Consider the following 17,416-nt stretch of genomic DNA (forward strand, 5'->3'; position numbering starts at 1 on the left):
TGAAATGCAAACTCTTTTGTTTAAAAATTTAAAGCCTTTCACAATTGATATCCAACTAGCATTTTTAGAGTGTTACATAAATATATATATAAATCATCTTATAAGTCAAGAATTATGATCAGTGCTTTATAAATATTATCTCATTTGACTTTCACAATGACCCTCAGAAGTGGGTGCTATTATTATAACCATATTTTGAAACACCCTATAAATGTTAGTTGTTACAATACATAACAAAATTATATGCCTCATATCTATATTACATATAAGTTATATCTCTGTTAGTAAAGTTAATATGCAGTTATATATTGTATATACTAATAGTAATTATTACATTTGTATAGCACTCTCAGGTTTATAAAGTGCTTTACATATATGATCTCATTTGATCCTCACAATAACCCTAGGAGATAGAATGCATTATTACCTTCATTTTACAAATGAAAAAACTGAGGCAGACCAAGGTTAATTCCCTTTCCCATGTTCACAAAGCCAAATTTTTGAGGCAGTGCTCTTGCCAAAAAGATATGAATCCCAAAGAAGTTATTTATTCCTGTCTTACTCTAAGAATGGTTCTCTAAAAATTTTAAATGAGAAATTAGTGAGTGAATAAAAGTATTTTTATTCCAAAAATGATAATTGAGTAAAAAGATAGTTTTGAGGTTATAAAATACTTCTATAAAATTTAAAAAGAGCTCAGAATTTCATATCCTACTTATGTTACATCTTTTAGAGATGATTTATATCATTCTTCTAAACATAACAAGTTTGCTATAATTCACTAAGAAAGTAAGGGTAAAATATATCTCTTTAAACATAGATACATATATAATGTGTGTATAACAAGTTGGAATGAATAGCAAATTTTGTAGTTTCCACACTATGCTTCACTAAGACAAAAAATTTAATCCATATAAGGGGCTAATATAACATTATATAATGAAATTTTGCTTTTTACCTTTCAAAGCTTCTACTTTTTCAGGTTTCCCTTTGTATTCTTTTTTAATATTTCTAATTCTGAAAGAAAAGTGAACAATGTATCATGGTTACAAAGCACATACTAACTAAAAACTTGAAGTATAATAACATAATTCAGAAGTAACCTAAGATATAGGCAGAGTAAACAAAAATTATGTTTCCTACATAGTTTATTTTGAGGATTCTGCAATACAATTTTCAAACTCCAAAATTAGTGCCCCCACCTTGAAAAAGCAGTAAAATATACAAATGACATGATTTTAATTTTAGTCTACATTAAAGAATTGGAAATTGTCATTTCCAAAGTGGCAGTCATCAAAACCATTTGGTGTTGGCTAAGAAATAGAGTCCTAGTCCCTTTGACCCAGCATTGCTGTTATTGGGATTATATCCCAAAGAAATACTAAAGAGTGGAAAGGGACCTGTATGTGCCAAAATGTTTGTGGCAGTTCTTTTTGTTGTAGCTAGAAACTGGAAGATGAATGGATGTCCATCAGTTGGGGAATGGTTGGGTAAATTATGGTATATGAAGGTTATGGAATATTATTGCTCTGTAAGAAATAACCAGCAGGATGAATACAGAGAGGCTTGGAGAGACTTACATCAACTGATGCTGAGTGAAATGAGCAGAACCAGAAGATCACTGTACACTTCAGCAACAATACTGTATGAGGATGTATTCTGATGGAAGTGGAAATCTTCAACATAAAGAAGATCCAACTCACTCCCAGTTGATCAATGATGGACAGAAATAACTATACCCAGAGAAGGAACACTGGGAAGTGAATGTAAATTGTTAGCACTACTGTCTATCTACCCAAGTTACTTATACCTTCGGAAGCTAATAATTAATGTGCAACAAGAAAATGGTATTTACACACATATATTGTATCTAGGTTATATTGTAACACATGTAAAATGTATGGGATTGCCTGTCATCGGGGGGAGGGAGTGGAGGGAGGGAGGGGATAATTTGGAAAAATGAATAAAAAAAATTAAAAAAAAAGAAATAGAGTCCTAGTTCAGTAGAATAGGCTAAGTACACAAGGCATGATATTCAATGACTATAGCAATCTACTGTTTGATAAACCCAAAGACTCCAACTTCTGGAATAAGAACTCACTATTTGACAAAAGCTGCTGGAAAAATTGAAAAATAGTATGGCAGAAAGTAGGCATGGAACAACAACTCATACTCCATGCCAACATAACATCAAAATTGGTTCATTATTTAGACATAAAGAATAATACTATAAACAAATTAGGAGAGCAATAGTTTACTGGTCAGGTCTTTAAAGAAGAGAGGAATTTCTGACCAAAGTAGAACTACAAATCATTATAAAATGCAAGATAGATACTTTTGATTGCATTGAATTACAAAGATTTTACACAAACAAAACCAATACATCCAAGATTAGATGGGAAGCAGAAAGCTGGGAAACAATTTTAACAACCAGTGTTTTTAATAAAAGCCTCATTTACAGCTATCGAGAAAACTGAGTCAAATCTATAAGAATATAAGTCATTCCCCAGTTGATAATTGGTCAAAGGATATGAACAGATAACTTTCAGATAAAGAAATTAAAGTCATCTATAATTATATAAGAGAAATGCAAATAAAAACAAATCTGAGCTTCCACCTCACCCTTATTAGGTTGGATAAAATAACAGGAAAAGATAATGACAAATGTGGGAGACAGTGTTGAAAAGCTAGGACACTGATACATTGTTGATGGAGTTGTGAACTGATCCAGCCATTCTGGAGAGCAATTTGGAACTATGTCCAAAGAACTATAAAACTGTACCTACCCTTTGATGCACCAGTGCCACTACTAGGTCTATATCTCAAAGAGATCATAAAGAAAGGGAAAAGACCTACATGTGCAAAAATGTGGCAAGAAATTGTAAATTGAGTGGATGCCAATCAATTAGGGAATGACTGAATAAGTTATAATATATGGATATATTGGTATATTATTGTTCTATAAGAAATGATCAACAGAAATTTATTTCAGAAAAGCCTAGAAAAAAGTTACATGAATTGATGCTAAATGAAGTGAATAGAATCAGGAGAACATTGTAACAGCAAGATTATATGATGATCAACTATGACAGACTCAGGTGTTCTCATCAATGCAGTGATCCAAGACAATTCCAACAAATTTGGCATTGATAATTCCGTCTGCATCCAGAAGAAAAACTATGGAGACTAAATGCAGACCAAAGCATAGTATTTTCACCCTTTTTGTTTATTTGCTTTTTCTTTCTCATGGTTTTTTTTCTTTTGTTTTGATTTTTATTTCTCATGACTAATATGAAAATAGGATGAAAATGATTTTATATATACCACCCATATCAGATTTCTAGGGGAGTAGGTATTGGCAAGAAGGGAGAAAAGTTTAGAACTCAAAATCTTACAAAAATGAATGTTGAAAACTAATTTTACACATAATTGAAAAAATAAAATTCTACTGAGTAAAACTGATTTATTATCATTAGATGTTTCCTTTGTATTCCTATTTTATATGCCTAGATACCTCAGTTTCCATAAAGATCTCAGGCAAAAATGGGTCAAGAGTGGAAAAAGTTTAAGAAGTCTTGATCTAAAATTAAAGCTGATCTTAACCCTTTTGAACAACATACTTTTAAATGATTTCTGTTAGGACAGCATTTCACTCATCAGCAAAGCTTATTATTATTGATAGACTTGTAAAGAGCACTGAGAATTTTTACTTCTAGTTCATTTATAAAAATGCTCGAAGAAACTCTTACCAGAATCAATTTCTGGAAACACTGAAAAGGAAAGTGAAAATTAACCTCTACTTTCTATGTCAATTCTACACCTCCTGTATGCCAATTCCGTAAACTGCTAAATAACATAGGAGATAGATGAATGGTATGTGAGAAGTGGTCCCTATACTCAATCAGCTTACAATCATATACATAAGAGGATAAGATAAAATTCTAGTTTGCATAATTTGCATAATTTAAATGATAAATTCATTTATCAGTTATTCAGAATAGAAAGAGATTAATATGGGATACAGTAGTCCTGGAGGGCTTTGCCAAACAAATTAGCCACAAAGACATCTTTTATGTATTTAAAAATTTTGAGCCCTAGGAAATATGGAGTTTTCTCTTTGTCCATTCCCTTCTATTTTTCCTTTATTCTTGCTCTCTGGTCTGATTTTCACCCTTTCCTAATCATTCTCCTTACATTAAGTTGTTGTTGATGTTGTCCTTGTTTTAATAGCTCAATGTGGCTTTATTGTTGCCTCTATATGTACAGAGATCTCTTTTTTTAGTCCATCTCAGTATAAAGTGTGAAATATTCGAACTCTCCTTTCTGAGGATATAGAATGGAAAAAAATTAGTGAAAGGAAAAAAAAGTTAAACCCTAGTTGTCTCTTAGAGATATTACCTCTCAGGAATCCTGCAGCTGGAGATAGAAAGGAGAAATGAGTTGGAGGATGGAGAGCACAGAAAATGCAAGATTCAGAAACACCTTAGCCATGTAGGTCATGTTTCCAAAGGAATACCATAATTTCAATAAGATTCTCAGGGAAAGGATAGCCCCAGATTCCCCTCTGGTTCCTAGAACTACATAATAGATAAATACTGGAAGGAAATTGATAGTGTAAAAGAGAATCTGACAAAACTCCTAGTCTCTGAAGCATTTATTTAGTCCTCAAGAAACTAAAAAAGAAAACCAAAAACCTGTCTCCATTTGAGAAGATAGTATAGTTAACATCATCTAGTCCCTTAATTGGGCACTGATCAGAAGGAATCCATATTTCCCATCCCAAAGAGGATGAAAGGAGTATCCTGTCTTCCCCAGATTTCATTTTATAATTTGAAGAAAAAGATAATAGTCACTTCAGAAAAAAGTTTTTATTAAAATTCCCCAACAGTACTTTAAAATACTAAATTATCAAGAGATATATTTCATCTCCTTAAAGCTTTTTGTTAAAAAAAAAAAAGTCTTTTAATTTTTCAAATAAAATTTAAAATTGTATACAATAAAATATAAAATAAAGATACATGCCACTGTAACATTCCCTTCGAATTAAACTGGCCCCTTATTTCTCAGGGTTCTCGCTTACCTTCCTTTCTCAAAAAAAAAAAAAAAAAAAAAAGGAAAAAAGGAAAAATTAGGAAGGGAGAAAAAGAAAAAAAAGAAATAAGTGGATCATTTGCTGTCTTGGGGAAGGGGGAAAATTTTGGAACACAAGATTTTGCAAAGGTGAATATTGAAAACTATTTTTGCATGTATTTGGAAAAATACTATTAAAATAAATACATAAATGACTTAACATGATCTTAAAAAAGGAAAGAAAAAATAGTAGGCAGAGTAAGAAAGGAGCATAACATAAAGAGAATCAAGGGAAAACACAGAAGCTAAAAAGGGGGGGGGGAATAGACTAAAGTAATGAGAAATGTAAAATTGTTCTTGGAATTATTACATATATAGTAAATTTAAATGTTGTAATAAATTCGTTTTACAGAAATTTTCCTTTGAGATAGATGTAGGAAAGGAACAAATATGTTATCAGGAGAGCAGTTCAGAAGAAAGATGTAGGATGGATACTTTGAAATTTCACTTAAAGCTAATAATAGCAAAGTTAGTTTATTAGTCTGTGGTGTTGATTTATATGATTGAAAAATTGGTTACCTGATGGCTTCTTTTCCATGGAATTCTGGTGATATTGGTTCAAAACAATCAGAGTAATGCTCAGTGTTAGTTTCATTCTCCAGTATTTCATGAACAGTCTTTTGCTTTTGGAACCAAAATGAAGACTTAAGGAAAAACAAAGGAGATTGTCGACGTCCATATTCATCTAATAGGGACAAAATTAAATATTGGATTATCATATCACAATAATTAAAGCAGCCTATCCTAAGGTGGCATATTTTGATTTTACATCTCATAATATGTAATTTTTTACTTTAATATTTCTTTTGATTCCATATATTTCCTTACAGTAACTGGTGTAAATAAAGTAGGTAAATGCAACAGTAACTAGGCCTGGAGTCAGTAACAGTGAGCTCAAATACGATCTCAGAGACATACTAGCTATATGATCCTGAGTAAGTCACTTAACACTGTTTGCCTCAATTTCTTTATCTGTAAATGAGATGGAAAAGGATATAGCAAATCACTCCATTTTGTTTGTCAATAAAATCCCAAATAGGGTCACAAAGAGTTGGACACAATTGAAACAACTGAACAACTACTGTAAAGTGTTCTTGAAAAAAATCACTTCCAAAGCAGAGGTGAAGAGGGATGGGGAAGTCAGGTAGATATTAAAAATGATGGATATGTTTATGAGAAGCAATGCATTTTTCTTAATATGTTTATCAAAGTAAAATTGAATCGAGCCAAAAGGAATGCATATTAAATTAAACACTGGTTTTGTCTGGGGTTTATTAGTTTTTTTTTTTGTTTTGTTTTGTTTTGGCAAGTCAATTGGGACTAAGTGACTTGTCTAGGATCACACTGCTAGGAAGTGTTAAGAGTCTGAGGCCAGATTTGAACTCAACTCCTTTTGACTCCAGAGCTGGTGTTTTATCCACTGCACCATCTTGCTGCCTCAAGAACTGTATATTAAACATTAAGAATTTCCTTCTCTTTAAGATTTTCAGACCCTCAAAAAAGAATCACAAAATGCTTCTCCTAGGAAAAAGGACTTTAACAGAATCTTGAAAAGAGCTAAAGATTAGAATAAATGGAAGTGAGGACAGATGAGATTCCATATGTGGGAGTAAGCCCAAGCAAAGTTAATAGGTAAAATGTCATCAATGACGAATAACAAGTAAGAGACTGGTTGAAACACAGGGTGATTAATGGGCAGTAATATGAATCTTTTTGTAAGATAGATTGTAACTCAAAGGCAAAGGGCTTTAAATAACAAAAAGAATAGTTTTTACTTAAGGAGAGAGGCAATAGGGAACCACTGTAGCTTCCTGAGCAAGGGAGTGATGTCATCAAACTTTTGCTTTAAAAATATGAATATAGCAACTGTATAGAGGACTGATTAATGAGGAAAGAAATTAGATGAAAGGAAACAAACTGAACAGCTTTCACAATTGCCCAAGAAAGAAGAAAAATGAATTTCAAATAAAATTGGAAAATTTGGAGGAAGGAGAAGCTTAAGGGAGAAGATAAAGATTTGATCCAAGACAATCCCAAAGGATGCATGATGGAAAATGCTATCCATATTCAGAGAAAAACTGATGGAATCTGAATGCAGATCAAAGAATATTACTTTTAGCTTTATTTTTTTCATCTTTTTTTTCTTTTGGTTTGTTTCTTCTTTCACAACATGACTATGTCACAATATGACAACATATAATTATGGTTGCCTATATGTAACCAATATCAAATTACTTACAGTTTTAGAGGAAAAAAGATGGGGGATTGAGGAGTTAAGATATAGGTTGTCCAACAATTATCTCTCACTCTCATCATAAAATCATTCCATTTTGGTTTTTGTTTATGCAACTATTTAATAAGATCTTTTACTCTATTTTTTCTGTGTAATTGGTTTGTGATACCCACTGTGAACTGCTTTATTGCCCTCTAAATTATTTCTATTATTTTTCCAACTCTTCATGTGGTCTTGTGGGTCATGGCAAAGATACTTTCAATGATTTGCCATTTTATTCTCCAGATCATTTTACAAATAAGCAACTGTGTGTGGCAAATAGGTTAAATGACTTGCCCAGGATCACACAGTCAATAAATTTTGGGGGCTGGATTTGAACTCAGGAAGATGAGACTTTCTGACGTTAGACCTGGCATTTGAACCATTATACTAATTAACTAAGTACTGTTCATTTTCCATTCTTCGGAGACTACAGAACTCCATGACTTTCTGCCATACAAGCATTGAACAGCTAGGGATAAAGTTAGTGGATAGAGTGCTGGATTTGGAGTTAGGAAGACCTAAGTTCAAATCTGACCTTACAAGTACTGTGAAACTTGTCAAATTATTTAATTTTTATTGGCCTCAGTTTCTTCATCTGTAAAATTTTCTTCATCTGTAAAATTCAGATAATAATGTTACCTATCTCCCAGTATTGTTATATTAAATAATATTTTAAAATATAATAATTATTTAAATTATATATTTATAGATCATATTTATTCATATATTTATTTTTATTATTTATTATTAATTGTAATATAATAATTATCAAATGAGATAATAATTATAAAGAAATAATTATAGCATAGTGACTAGAATATAGTAAGCATTCTAAAACCATTAGCTACTGTTGTTTTTTTCATTATTATTATTATAACATGACCAGTAGAATACTGATATTAAAAAGATGGAGCTATGTTTCAAGGAGACATTTGGAATAATTTTTAAAAATTAGAAATGACCTCAAGGTAATCCACCCTGTTCTAAATCAAGAAATCATTCTATCAATGATAACATCTCATTACGTTGGAAAAATAGCTCTGAATATTTGGGAACATCAACTTTTCAGAAAATATTTTGAAAGAAACTGAAGTTTTGAAATTAATTTGAATTTAATTGTAACAACACTCATACTTACTAGGCAAGATTTTGTCAAAATACAATGTCAATGCCAGATAGAAAAGAATATCAAAAAACAATATGAAAAATGTTGCTAGGATTAGATATGAGTCTCCGGAAGGATCAGGAAAGGTAACACCTTTTAAATCATAATCGAGGAGGATAATCTGAAAACAAGTAAATAAAAAAATTAAATGAGCAGAACAGAATTAAAGTTGTCAGCAATATGAATTATAATTTGATTTTATGATCAACTTCATCGATCAGTTTAAATAAACTTTTTATTATTAGCAATCCTAATTCACAGAGATTGAGAATTACAAAAGAAGAAAATGACATGAGAAAATAAAAACCCCTGACAAGATTGAACTAAAAGTTCATTGTTGGCTTTTCCAGTAATAACTGCAAATGTAAGAATCATTTATCTTGTACATTTATCAAGTTTAATTTAGACGATGCAATTGGGTTTTAATTTGAGACATTATAAATATATCTATTATTGTAGTTCATTTTCCACCACTCTGTAGTGTTCACAAATTCCTGGGGACAACGTGGTAAATAAGTGAACCTTGATTATTACATTTTTAGTTCCTACTTCATTGTGAAACTAAGGACCCCTATGTCAGTAGACTCCATATCTTTTTGTTCATATATCCTATCAGCAAAATAAAAGTTTTGAGTGTCTAAACCCAATATTTATTACATATATATATACATACAAATATATGCATATATGTGCATGTGTGTGTGTATTTACATACATATATATAAAAATCATCTTTATATGTGTGTGTATATGTGTATGTATATGTATATCTATATATATATATACATATATATATATGTATGTGTGTGTGTGTGTGTGTGTGTGTGTGTGTGTGTGTGTAAATCACATATAAGGCAGAAACAAGATGGTGGGAAAAGAATAACAACTTACCTGAACTCTCTCCAAAGCCATCCTAAAACTCCTTTAAATAATGTTATAAAACAATATCTGGAGCAGCATAACTCACCAAAGAACAGGATGAATAACTTTCCAACCAAACTTACAAGTTTAGCAGTAAATGTCTGTTGTACCTAGGTGAGAGTGGAGTGTAGTTCAGCTCAAGTGGCAGCTCCATTCCCAGAAAACCAGGAACAGGCTATAATCAGCAACAATACCTGCTTCTGGACTTCTCAGTTCAGTAAGAGAACCAAACAACTAGTCAGAAGGAAATTACAGAGAATCTTTTTGTTAGAACTGAGGCAGGACTCTGTTGGTTTGCCCACACTTGGATCGAGGTGACAGTCCTGGGTAACAACCCCAAGGAGAGGAGGAGTACCAGTATATTAAAGCTTGTGGCCACAGTGGAACAGGAATCATCCTCATAGTTACAGGTCAGAAAAGAGTACTTATGGTCATTCACACACCAATACACAGGTGAGGAGAGTAGTAAACACATCTCTCCTTAGATCATACCACCTTGGAAGAACTGAAAACTTACAGTCCCTAGAAGGATCTCTGAAAACAGTTGATCAAACCCCCTGAAACTTGGAACAGTGCACCCTCAACCCTGTATGCAGAGCCCTACTTTAAAAAAAATAGTTAAAAATAAAGAAATAGATTGGGAAAGCGAGCAAACAGCAGAAGAATAAAAAATCTGACTTTAGAAAGTTATTATGGTGACAAGGAAGACCAAAGCACACATTTAGAAGAAGATCCTCCATCCAAAGCTTCCAAGAAAAATATGATTTGGTTTTGGGCCATTGTAAGAGCTCAAAAAATATTTGAAAATCAAACAAGAAAGAATAAAAATTGAAAAAAAATTTAGAAAAAAAAATTTTTATTTGAAGATAATGCAAAAAAATAATGTAAAACCAGTTAACAGCTTAGTAAAGAAGACACCCTTAAAAGAACCCCTTAAAGGAGTACAAGGGATAATGTTATAAAAAAAATATTACCTATGCATATGTACTGTCAAAAAATGTTATAATTATAAAAATTAATTTTAAAAAATAGGAAAAAAAGAACCCCTTAAAAACAGACTAGGCCAAATGATAAAAGAAGTACAAAAAGTCAATGAGAAGAATTATCTAAGAAGCAGAATTAGATAAATGGAAAAAGAAACATGCTGAAGAAAAAAATACTTCTTAAAAGTAGAATTAGTTGAATGGAAAAGGAGATACAAATGCTCACTGAAGAAAATAATTCCTTAAAACTTAGAACTGAGCAATGGAAGCTGATGACCCTATGAAAAGTCAAGAACAAATTAAATAAAAACAAAAGAATAGAAAAATAGAAGACAATATAATCTGAAAAATGGATCCAAGAAAAGACAATTTCAAAACTATTGGACTACCTGAAAGCCAGGAAGAGCTTAGACATCATCTTTCAAGAAATTTATCAAGAAAATCTGCCCTGATAGTCTAAGAACCAGAGGATAAAATAGAAATGAAAAAAAAATACCTATCATTTCCTGAGATACAAAAATGAAAATTCCCAGGAATAGTATAGCCAAATTCCAGAGCTTCCCGATCAAGGGGAGAATATTACAAGCACCCAGAAAAAAAAAGCAGTTCAAGTATCATAGAGCTATAGTCAGGATAATACAATATTTAGTCACTTATACATTAAAGGGCCAAAGGAGTTGGAATATGATATTCTGGAGTACAAAAAGCTAAGATTATTACCAAGAATTACCTACTCAGGAAAACTGAGTATAATCCTTAAGGGGAAAATGGATATTCAATGAAATAATGGACTTCCAAGTGTTCAGACTAGCTTTCAGTGTTAGCAGTAGTAACTGTGAAAAAATTTTTGAATCAAGTTTCTCTAATAAAGGCTTCCTTTGTCCTATAAAGAGAAATGAATCAAAATTTTAAAATAGGATCCCATTACCCAATTGATAAATGCTCAAAGGATATGAATAGTTTTCAGATGAAATAATCAAAGCTATCTATAGTCATATGAAAAAAGCTCTATTGATTGGAGAAATGCAATTTAAAACAATTCTGAGGTTCTATTTCATATCTAGCAAATTAGCTAATAGGAAAGAAAAGGAAAATAACACATGTTGGAGGGAATTTCCAGAAAATGAGACTTTAATGCATTGTAAAAGGGGTTGTGAATTGATTCAACCATTCTGTAGAGCAATTTGGAACTATGTTCAAAGGATTATAAAATCATGCATACCCATTGATCTAGCAATAGCACTACTAGAGCTGTATCTCCCCTTCATTTTTTTTAAAAAAGGAAAAGAAAGTATATGTACAAAAATATTTTAGGAGCTCTTTTCTGGTGGTAAAGAAGTAGAAATTAAGGGGATGTCTATCACTTGAAGAATGGCTGAACAAATTGTGGTATGTAGTGATGATAGAATATTTCGTGCTATAAGAATGATGAGTAGGATGCTCTCAGAAAAACCTTTAAAGATTTATATGATCTGATGTAAAGAGAAATGTGCTGCATACAAAATAATAGCAATATTGTGAGATGATCAGCTGTGAATTATGTAACTGTTATTAGGATTATAATGATCCACAGCAACTCTGACGAACTTATGATGAAAAATGCTATCCATCCTCAGAAAAAGAACTAATGATAATGGTGTCAATGCAGATTGAAGTATACTTTTTCTTTTCTTTATTTTTCTTAAGGTTTTTTTTATCTGAGTTTTCTTTCACAATATATGGAAATATTTTGCATGAGTACACTCATTTAACTTGTATTGCTTGCCTTTTCAATGAGGGATCATGGGGAGGGAGAAAGAGAGAATTTGGAATTCAAGTTTTAAAATAAATGTAAAAACTTATTTTCACATGTAACTAGGGAAAAATAGAATATTCAATAAAATAAATCAGTAAATAAATCACATATACAAATAGTGCTAGAATATAAATATACATTTTAAACTTATACACAAAATAGATATTTTAAAAGAATGAGATAATGATAAAATAATATTTTATCCCAAATCAATAGGGAACTGAATTTCATTAAGTGTAGAGGTAAAATGATTAAACTTGAGCTTTTTGAAAACCCCTTTAGCAGTTCTTTGAAGGGTGATTTAAAGTAGACACAGATTTCAAGCAGAAAGACCAATTAAGAATCTATTGTAATAATACACATAGCATATGAAGAAATTCTGAAATAAGACTGTGAGCAGGGAGAAGAATTTGGACTCAGAAGATATTGTGAAGGTAAAAACATCAAAATTTAGCAACTGATTGCATATGTGAGGTTCAAAATAACACCAAGGTTATAGAGAATAACATAGTAGTGATACCAAAGTAGTTTGAGTAACTAAAATGAAAGTAGTGTCTTCAACAATAAAATAGAGAGTTCAGAGATAGTCATGTTGGAAGTGAGGATAAAGAGAAGATATGAAATATCTGGGAACCAGACCACAATCTATGTATGCCTTTTCATCTTGATTAATTCACTCTGACCTACTCAAGGTAAAAAGGGAAGAGTTAGGTCTCTTACTCTCTGGCCATTGTGCCCAAATGCCAAAGCCCACTCTCTGAGGTGTGCATGCCACAGCCAGGAAGTGATCTCAGGAAAAGTAGCAAGGGTGGAATTTTCCCAAAAGTATTCAAGCAGTTCCTGTGGGTAGCAATTAATTTAGTTTATAAATGCCTTAAGCTGCCGACACTACATTCAGAAGAAGAGGATCAGAGAGGGAAGAAACTTACAGGGTAATGGGGGAATCATTGGAATGGAGGGAAGGGGTTACAAAAGCTTAATTGGAACAAAAAATCATTAGGAAAATTCTCAAAAACCACTAAATGATTGCACTCCCAATTTCCTCCTTTCTAGAGAAAGTTTGGAAAGGAAGCTTCCCTTTATGCCCCTGGAAACTGGAAGAAACAACATAATGTCTTAACTGCCCTACTCCTCACCTCCTCACAGTTTTATTCACAGACTACTTGTTTAATTAATTCTGTGGTTTGGTTCTGGTGACTTCCATAACTAAGGACCCCTTACTCTACCTCTTGATGGCTCTGCTTTTTCATATTCTTTGCCTATGTCCTCATTATGACAGCCCCTCACAAACGGCACAGCATCCCTTAGGAATTCAAAATAAAGACCTCCCAGGAGAGTTATAATAAAAGGATCATTGAAACATAAGTAATGTGAGAAATGAGTAGGGGAGGTATACATTTCTAAATTTTCCAGGTTTCTAGATCTTTTGCTCTTAGAGAGACTTACACACAGACTTTTCATGGTCTTATTTTTTTTTTAAATAAGAGAAACCTGCCACTAGATTCCTGTGTTTTTCCTACCATGGGGTAAAGAATAAGACTGAGGTGCATTATCCCAGGGATTGCAAGCAAGGAAAAGCAGAGCAAGAAAGGAAATGAGATCATTTTGTGAGACTATTCATGTACTTGCTATAAACTGAAAGAAGCAGAGGAATAGAGAATCTGAGTACACAGAGGTGGACAATATCTGGATCAGATGCACTAAACCTGGCAGAGAAACCTGAGGGTTACCCAGGCCACCATCAATATCATTGCTGTCATGATGAAAACAGAACTCCAGGCCAGAGTTTCTTTCTCCCCTTGTTGCCTCAGAATACTGCTATGCAAACTCCTGCTGGGTTGGTTTTTTTATTTTGCTTTGTTTTTTGTTTTTTTGTAAACTTTCCAATCTCCTCAGACCAGCTGGGAGAAGGAGTAGAGGAAGAGAAAGGAAAAATTAATCAAAGCTGCAACAACATTGCCTCCTGCTATTTGAATCTTTGTCTTTTTATTGCTTGAGTTTCTTTTGTGTGACTAAAAAAAATCAAATAGCTGAGGGTGGGTGGAGAAAAAGAAAAATTTGGAATACAAGGTTTTGCAAAAATGAATGTTGAAAATTATCTTTGCAAATATTTGGGAAAACAAAATACTATTAAAAATAAAATAACTGAATTTAAAATAAAAAAACTAAAAAAAAGCAGCAACTGTTAAACTCAAGCTTGAGGACCGTAAGGATGATGCTTCAAAGTATTATTAGGAAAAGATTTATTTTTTAAACCTTTTTATTTTTATGTGTGTATGTATGTGTGTGTGTGTGTGTGTGTGTGTGTGTGTGTGTGTGTGAAAGAGAGACACAGACAGACAGAGACAGAGAAACAAAGAGACAGAAAGAAACAGAGACAAAAAGGCAGACAAAAATAGAGAGACAAAAAGAAAGAAAAAAAGAGAGACAGGAACAGAGAGACAGAAACAGAGCCACAAAGACACAGACAAAGACAGAAACAGAGATAAAAAGAAAAATAGAATTTTAGGGATATATTATAAATATATAAATAGATTTGCATGTAACTGAAGGTCACATTAATCCTTCCAGGCCAAAAGAGTAGAAGTGGTGAGGATGGTTATGGTAGGGGTGGAGTTGTGAAGAGTAGACTACTCATAGAAATCTGGCGGCCAAATAACACAACACACCTCTCTCAACTAGTTAAATATTGACAGTCAAATGATAGCCAAGCTGTCTAGACTAGCAGAGGCCAGGAAACAAGACAGAGATGGTTGTATTTATTACTAAGAGTATCTTTTGATCCTGCATTAGCACTTCTCCTCTAACTCTGAGACTGACCATTAGGTAATGAAGTGTATTGGAGTCAAGAAAACGAGTTCCAATTTGACCTAATCATTTCACCTGTCTGCCTCAGCTGCTTCAGCCATAAAATGGGGACGATAATAGCACTCACTTCTCAAAGTTGTTGTGAGAGTCAAATGGAATAATATTTGTAAAACACTTAGTAGATACTTAATAAAAGTAGATACTTTATTAATCATCAGTTTTGACTATTTAGAATATATATACAAAATAAAGTTTCTGATGGGATGGTTATGCTCATTGCACAGTACACAAACCATCATAGGCTTCCTCTATTACAAAGACCCTATTATACTTCAACCTCCCCTTAATAAAATACTTGTATCAAGAATGCACATATAAAGCACATTATAGACCAGTGTTCTTCAAAAACCAGTGGTTCTCAAATGGTTCCACAGTTTACAAGGGTGCTATGAGTTTTGAAAAGTATGCCATAAAAATTTGAATATTATATTGTTTCGGGTAAAAGAAAAAATTTAAGTAATTCTTGCTTAATATAAATTTTATTTAGTCAGACTGCACAGTATGGTAAGTATAGTATACACACACACACACACACACACACACACACACACACACATCCCTTGCCTTTTGTGCATATGCATTAACCTCAAAACATCAGACCTTGAACTCCTAACGAACTCAGCAAAAATACTTTTTTTTTATTAAAGAGAAACTGCACATATGCAATTCTCTTGGCTCTCCCTTAATGTTGTCAATTTAACCATTCCACATGCCTTATTTCTACAGCAAGGAATGCAATGCCATATGCAAAACAGTTTGTGAGAATAGACTATAACTGGGTCCTGCTTAGAGTAAATAATGGTCTTATTTAAGTGTCTTGTTATTTGAACAAAGTCAGAATAGCATTGACTGGAAAATGTTTATGCTTAGTATGTGAAGCATGGACATCATCAAGTATCAATACCTTTAGTTTTAGATTACCTTTAAATTAGAGACATCTTTATAGATGTCTCACAGCTCAGATTAGACTTACCCGCACCATTCCAGCACTAAAGGCAAAAGGGCTGAGGAGGCATAAAATCCATTCCAAAGAGGCAGGAAGTTGCTTGTACAATGTAGCAAATGCCAAACATCCCCAAAACACAGTAAGGAGGAAAGCAATCAGTCCAGTTAGCAGAGGTTTCTTTATCAATACACAGAGAAGGAAAGCTAAAGCTACCTGAAAAAGAATAACTTTATTTGACAATTGGATAGCAATAGAGAGGGTACAATATAATAAGGATCTTTATATTACAAAATTAACATGTAGTCCCTGTCCCCAGGTCCATTGGTATTAGACTCTCTCCTTACTGGTAGAGTTTAATGCCTTTCCCTGAATCAGGAGTAGAGAAGACCTAGCAAGAAAGGCAAAAGAGCTTCTAGTTCTTGGGCAGTCCCTTTGGGGACTGACTCTTCAAACTTCAATTTAAATTTGTTCAGGTACTTCTGTTTTTCAGCTTTGAGAAAGGAGATGATATGGAAGAAGTTGCTGATTAAAAAAATACTTTGAGAAGATATAGGAACACATCTCTAGGAAGAGGAGTAGGCAGTCTCCATCTGTCCCTATATTCAGCTTGCCACTCTAAAATAGGGAGTTTCACCTTGGATGAGATTCAGAACCCCTTTTCTAAATTAAACTGTGTTATTTTGTTTCTGATAGAGTTCATTCTCTGTTGTCTGTATATTTTCCTACATATTCCTTATCTGATTCCTGTTTTGCTATAATTGGGATATATATGTTTCATTATTACTCACTATGTGTTTTCATTGGTGAGATAGTAATTTTTGATGGGAAAGAGGTCCCTTGGATATAGTGCTTGTAGTCTTCCTTTTCCCAAAAAATGACAAAACAATCAGAGGTTATATGGACTCTGATCATATCTCCTAGATGGTAACATCCTAGGTAACAGAAGATTTAATCCTAGCCCAACCCTTCACTCTCTCAGAATAGAATTGTGCCTTTGATACCAAATTCCTACTTTTCCTTCCTGGCAAGAATTAGAACAAAAAGGTGGGAAAGACGAGGTTAAAAATATCTATTCTACCTCCCTTTGAGCCACAAAATAACAAGCTGCCACAGATATGTCTCACTATACTTGGGCACTTTCCCTACATATGATGGCTTTTCTCTATTGCAACAAACATATTACAACTATGGAATCGTTCTCACTTGAAGTCTTTCTAGCTCTGAATCCAGCTATCTATGCACTAAGCAATAATTTATTGAATCCTTTTATGCAAAAATGCTAATTAATTTTAACCACAAATATGTTTCATTATTGGAATGATAATGTAGAAAA

General features: G+C 32.8%; 1 protein-coding gene across 5 annotated transcripts in view; it reads right to left on the reverse strand.

Moving 5' to 3' along the window:
- Positions 1-17,416, reverse strand: part of LOC141538799 (ATP-binding cassette sub-family A member 10-like) — a 118,606-nt gene that overhangs the window by 62,692 nt on the left and 38,498 nt on the right. For all 5 annotated transcript variants that reach the window (XM_074260617.1, XM_074260616.1, XM_074260619.1 and 2 more), the window contains 4 exons: positions 16,111-16,296; positions 8,544-8,691; positions 5,650-5,815; positions 959-1,017 (listed from right to left, as the gene is read on the reverse strand). In XM_074260617.1, the coding sequence (XP_074116718.1) occupies positions 959-1,017; positions 5,650-5,815; positions 8,544-8,691; positions 16,111-16,296 (559 nt within the window). The remainder of the gene's footprint in view (positions 1-958; positions 1,018-5,649; positions 5,816-8,543; positions 8,692-16,110; positions 16,297-17,416) is intronic.

This window comes from Sminthopsis crassicaudata, chromosome 4 (genome assembly GCF_048593235.1).
Source record: "Sminthopsis crassicaudata isolate SCR6 chromosome 4, ASM4859323v1, whole genome shotgun sequence".
NCBI lineage: Eukaryota > Metazoa > Chordata > Mammalia > Dasyuromorphia > Dasyuridae > Sminthopsis > Sminthopsis crassicaudata.